At 52.3% G+C, this 6,000-nt stretch overlaps 1 protein-coding gene across 1 annotated transcript in view; it reads right to left on the bottom strand.

The window, feature by feature from the left end:
- Positions 1-758: 758 nt before the first annotated feature.
- The window catches only part of IQCG (IQ motif containing G), a 30,289-nt gene continuing 25,047 nt past the window's right edge, over positions 759-6,000 (bottom strand). Inside the window, exons 7-9 of the mRNA XM_024206328.1 lie at positions 5,474-5,629; positions 4,016-4,117; positions 759-896 (exon numbers count right to left, since the gene is read on the bottom strand). Coding sequence (XP_024062096.1) covers positions 759-896; positions 4,016-4,117; positions 5,474-5,629 — 396 coding nt within the window. The remainder of the gene's footprint in view (positions 897-4,015; positions 4,118-5,473; positions 5,630-6,000) is intronic.

Here is a 6,000-nt window from a genome sequence, read left to right as displayed (position 1 = left end):
ACCAAGGACATTCCGTTACCTCCCCACGGTTACACCTCACTAGGGCATGATTCTTTCCTTATCTCCTGCAGGGCTACAGGGACTTCTGGCAGGAGGACTGTGAGAATGGAAACACAAACACTCTGAACAAGGCTCCATCTACACTGAGAATCTTGAGCAGTTCTCCTACCATTGATCTAGCACTGGCAATAACAACGGAAGCCCCACCCAAGACCAGCTGTGAGTGACGGCCACCAAGCTGTCTAGACCTGCTGAGTGGCATTAGCCATAACAGTGGTGAAGGACGAGTGCCCCCAGACCACCCTAGCATTTCAACCATTGCCAGCGCAGTGACGGGGAGAAGTGGTGAATGTTCGAGTGCACAGCGCCTTTCATACAGCTGCATTTTCAAGCTTGCGAACAGGGTGTGAATTATACCCAGATGACTAATTAGTTTAAGGCTGCAGAAAAAGCTTGAGGGCGATATCGCTCCAGCTTCCTGTGCTCTCAGGGGATAATGTGTGCGCTCAGCGCAAGGCAGGTTAAAAATGGCAGTAGCGGATTGCTAAGCTCTAGTTACCTTGAGCTGGAGAGGTCAGACCTGTGCAAGAAACTTCATCTGAAACTCCTTCCTGTCAAGAAAATGAACTCCAGCCTGGCCCAGAACTCTGCTGAGTGCTTTATTCCTTACTCTGTGCACACAAGCCAGTGTTCCGCCCTGACGAGAGCCCAAACGTCCAGGGCCCTGTGGGTCTAATGAGAGCAGGAGTCTATGGCCGTCACTTCTTTTTCTTAGCTCCAGCTTTTCCCTTTTTCCCTTTGTCTTTGCCCTTTGGCTCGTCCTCTTTAGACTTCTTGAGGGCCTTATAGGGGCCGATGTTATGGCGAACCATTGTGCCTCTCCACCAGGCCTGTAGCTGGAAGCAGGAAAGAAGGAGAGTTAGTTTTCCAAAGCAAGAGTCAGACTCTCCCCTGTTCAGAGTGGCTGGTCTTGGGGAAGTCAGCTGCCATCGCGACATGCCTCCCCCTCTAGGGGGTATCAAGTACGCCCCATTGGCTCAGTGCTGTGGGAAAAGGGACGGGCTTTCTGGTTGTCTGATGTTACATTTATGTAAAAACATTACAAGAAAATCCGAATGGTGAACCCGAGAGTGCCAGGGAATACTGCTCTGTGACACGTTCTGATCTCCAGCCTCCTCGAGGCACCCGCTGGGAGTGCCGGAGCCTGGATCCCGCCCTAAGTCTGTCTGCCAGCGTCTCCTAGGCCAGCAGCCTGGTGCCGGCTGCCAGTGCGATCCTCAGCACTGGCTCCGTATGCGCCAACTCTTTGCCTTGGAAACATTCCAAACCTAAGTGCTTAGATCAGGGGTCGGCAACCTGCAGCACGCGAGCCGATTTTTGATGGCACGCTGCTGCCTGCCGGGGTCCTGGCCCCACTCAGCCCCCCTGCCCACCGATTTCTCCTGCGGGGGCAGCAGGCAGAAGCTTGGTCTTCCCGGCAGCCAAGCTCCCCCTCCCCTGCTTCTTCCCCCAGCGTGGTGCTTTCCTGCCCCTCCCACTCCCTGCCGCCGATCAGCTGATCACCCTTGCGAGGGGGAGGGGGAGCCGAGCCGAGCCACAGTGTGCTCGCTGCTCCTGGAAGGAGGCAGAGAAGAGGTGGGGACAGGGCCCTGGGAAAGGGGTGGGAACGGGGCATATCCCCTCCAGCCCCCTGCCGTGAGCACTCGCACGAGCCGAGCACCCCAGTCCTCTGCCCTGACCCCTGAACCCCTCCCCCCACACACCCAGCCTTCTGCCCTGACCCATGAACCCCCCACACACACACCCAGCCTTCTGCCCTGACCCCTGCATCCCTACACACACCCAGCCCTCTGCCCTGACCCATGAACCCCCACCACACACACACCCAGCCCTCTGCCCTGAACGCCCTCACACACACCCAACCTTCTGCCCTGACCCCTGCATCCCTACACACACCCAGCCCTCTGCCCTGACCCATGAACCCCCCACACACACACACCCAGCCCTCTGCCCTGAACGCCCTCACACACACCCAGCCTTCTGCCCTGACCCCTGCATCCCTACACACACCCAGCCCTCTGCCCTGACCCCTGCATCCCCTCACACACCTCCAGCCCCCGTTCTGACTCCTGCACCCCCCACACATACCCAGCCCCCCCACACCCCATGCCCTGACACTTGCACCCCCCCACATCACCACTCTGAACACCAAACAAGAGCTCCTGCAACCCCCCCGCCAATTCCCACCTGCACCCCCAGTCTGGGGTCCCGGCTGCCGGTCCCTTGCCAGCCGGGGTTCCACAGGCCCCGCTCAGCCCGCTGCCGAACTAGGTGAATGGAACCCCAGGCCGGCAGCGGGCTGAGTGGGCCGGCGGAATAAGATCAGCATTTTAATTTAATTTTAAATTAAGCTTCTTAAACATTTTGAAAACCGTGTTTACTTTACATACAACAATAGTTTAGTTATATAATATAGACATAGAGAGAGACCTTCTAAAAAACGTTAAAATGTATTACCGGCACGCAAAACCTTAAGTTAAAGTACATAAGTGAAGACTCGGCACACCGCTTCTGAAAGGTTGCTGACCCCTAGCTTAGATACTAAGGTGATGGGTGCTACAGAAAACCCCTTGATAGATTTCCATGCAGTCTAGATTATAGACTAGCTGCTTTGTACGCTAGTTTACGGGCTGCACCCTGCTCAATTGCTAGCTCAGTGTTTTATTCAAGTAACAGCCTAGAGTGGAGGAGACTCCAGTGAGTCCTTTCGGCAACAGCAGAAAAGGCCTGACTAAGTGTTCCTGATTTTTTCTGCCTCAAATTAAATATATGGTACAGGTCTGTCTCATCTTACGCTGGGGTTACGTTCCGCAGTCAGCGCCTAAAGCGAAAATCGCCTGTAGTCAAAATTACATTGAGTGTAATGGCAGGCGGAATCGCCCGCACTACAGAAACAGTATTTAAATTGTTGTTTTTCTCTTTTTTTTTTTTTTTTTGTTTTGGTTTTGCCGACCGTGTAAAGCTGAAATCGCACATGTTAAATGCGCCTAAGATGCGACAGACCTGTATGTTCACATAGAATCATAGAACATCAGGGTTGGAAGGGACCTCAGGAGGTCATCTAGTCCAACCCCCTGCTCAAAGCAGGACCAATCCCCAGACAGATTTTTACCCCAGTTCCCTAAATGGCCCCCTTAAAACCCAAACTGTCATAAAGAAGCAAACAACGGGCCCAACGCCACTTGCCTTCCTTTTGCAGGTCATCTTTAAATCTTCTCTCATTAGCTCTTGGGGCCGCATTTTCTAAAAGTCTGATGTGCACACGCAGTTGCCCACCTATGCTGGGACTGCACATGTAATCGGTACTCCCATCACCCACCGTTTCCGACATGCCCGTACTTGTTCTCAGCAAGTACTTCAACGCTACTTTTCTTAACCACATTCAAAAGAAACCCAGTACCAGTGGCCCCGCAACAAACCCTGTGAAAGGCCAGTGGGAGGCAGCTTGAAAGCAAGAAGGCCGCCAGGTACAGTGTAGACTGTGGCACCTGCTGTAAAGGGACCAATGTCCTAAGCTGTAGCAGGTTGGGCTCCTCCCCTGTACTTCCTGGCCTGTGTAGTCACTAGGTGGTGGGCGGTTCTTGTACTGATGGAAGGGATTACACTGCAACCCTCCCTCTGTGGCGTCATCCTTGCTGCACAGATGGTGTGATGGACAAAAGGCCCCCAAATCTTCACTCTGGGAGCCAAGACTTTCCCTTTATTTCCTTCCTGATTCAGTAGGTGACTATTAACTTTGTGGCTGTTCTACCCAGGAAGGGACGAGAAGGGTGGGGAGAACAAACAGCAGCTTGGACATGCGGCAGACACCTCTCTTCTCCCCACCCCAATGGCGGCGCTTGCCAATCCCAGGCCATGCTGGGCAAACCTTTCAGTACGTGTTGCTGACTGAAAGGAGCCCCCTCGCGTACAGATAATTCATGAGCCATATCACTGGTAGCACTTTCCCTTTTACCTTCTTGACGCTCTTTAATTCCAACGCATCCTGCTCTACCTTCCTTCTTGCTGCCTCCTTTTCCACCCGATCCTCGACGATGACTTGTTCAAATAACTGGCACTGCAGAAATGCACGGAGACGCTCTAGAACATGCTTCGCTTTAGAAATGGACTGAGGGCATCATGATGTCTTTGAATTCAGGAGCTCCCTGAACAAGGCTTGTCCCTCATAGCTACGCCATGGGGGCGGATGTGCAAGCCACGGGCCTTTCTCCCTCGGTTCCTTTCCCTGTGGGCTGTCCCAGCTCTGCAGTGCAAATGCTGCCTATAACTGTGTTCCCCATCATAAACCTGTAAGTTGCCCCATTCACTGCCTGAACATATTGAACCTCCTGATGTTCTGCTGCAGAAAGTGTCTTGTCTGGCTTCTGGTGGAACAGGTGTTGGTAGCACGTCACCCCGAGCACATGGGGACGTGGCAGAATGATTGGGACACAGGGATGACAACTGACCTACGTTTTACATGCAGAATGGAAGATGGGTTGCTCGACGGGGCAAGGAGTTGAGTGTCCTCTAACTCCACCAGCAGGCGCTTAGAACTCAGTAAACAAGCTATGTCTACACTGCCCCGCAGTTCTGACTACCAGGGTGGGGACAAATAGTGTGCACTAGTGTAACCCTCTTCAACAGGACTATGTTCATGTGAACTAGGAACCTTTTTGTTAAACTACTTCTTTAGGAAGTTTTCACATGTTTACAAATCCTTGCCATGTAAATATCGGAAACAGAACAATCATTACACCAGTGAGATTTTGTTGAGAGATTCTCCAGGAACATTGTCATCAGAGCTTTCTGTTTAACAGGGTGTTACCAGGGTTCAGAGTGAGCATCATTACAACACCTACAATAACCCTTTAGTTAATGCCCACGGGGGGGTGGGGAATTACACGCAGCACTTTGGTGCCACTGCTATTCATGCCCCCACAGTCCGAACTGCAGGGCAGCCGACAAGCCCTCAGAGATAGCCCTTAGTCTGCACCGCCAGCGGTCGCTAGCAAGCGGGTTAAAATTCCACGGAGCCCCTCTCCCCCGGACTAGCAATAGCTTGTGTGACCCAAGGTGAGGCACACATTGGGAAGGAAGTTTGTCCTCCCTTGCCCCTCACAAAAGCCCTTCAGTTACTTGCCACTCTCGTACACCAACAATGGCATTTCTTGACCAGAGTCACATGCAGAGAACAGAGGATTCATGCCCCCTGTGGCTCCCTCCTGACACCACTTGCTGTGTTGTTCCTGCCTATTCTATTGAACAGCTCCTTGGGTTACTCAATCTTTTCTCTCCCGTAGTTCTCTTCCCTTGTTCTGGGTGAATGAAAAGAGTGAGGGTGGGGAAGTGCCCAGGGCCCAGCTTTTGGGATGCTGCCTGGGCAGTGAAATGCTGGTTCACTGAATCCTTTAGTCCACTGCTGATCTCATACCTGCTTGGCTAGTTCCTGCAGTGCTGCTAAATCATTTGCCTTGGATGCTTTTAGAGTGTTCAGTTCTTGCTGTTTAGCTTCCGTGTCCTTTTCATACTTCTCCATCCAGTATTCTAGCTTCTCTTCCAACTTCTGTGTGGGAGACATACTGTGACACTTAGCACAGCAGACAGAATGCACCGGAAGGATTAGTAATGCTACTGAAAACTTTCTAGCATCTGATCAGTCTGCCGTCTTTCCGTAAGAGTAACATTGACGTTACACAGCATGGCAATTCCTCAGCATACCCCAACCCTTCAAAGAGCCAAAATCCTGGAGCTAGTGCTGAGCCACTAGTGGTCTGCAGAGCCCATCCTGGAGGTCGAAAGCTTTGGAGACCCAAGCCCTGGAGGGCTAAGGGGATGTGGGGCAATGTCCCTCAGAGTGGTCTGAAGAATGGAAAAGTTGGAGAACCGCTAGATGTTGGCTTAATACATGGTAAACCCCAGTGCAATAAATGACAGATATCACCCCAAAAGTGCTGGCCA

Source organism: Terrapene carolina, unplaced genomic scaffold (assembly GCF_002925995.2).
Source record: "Terrapene carolina triunguis isolate 2854851 unplaced genomic scaffold, T_m_triunguis-2.0 Scaffold88, whole genome shotgun sequence".
NCBI lineage: Eukaryota > Metazoa > Chordata > Testudines > Emydidae > Terrapene > Terrapene triunguis.
This window is presented reverse-complemented; position numbering and strand designations above follow the sequence as displayed.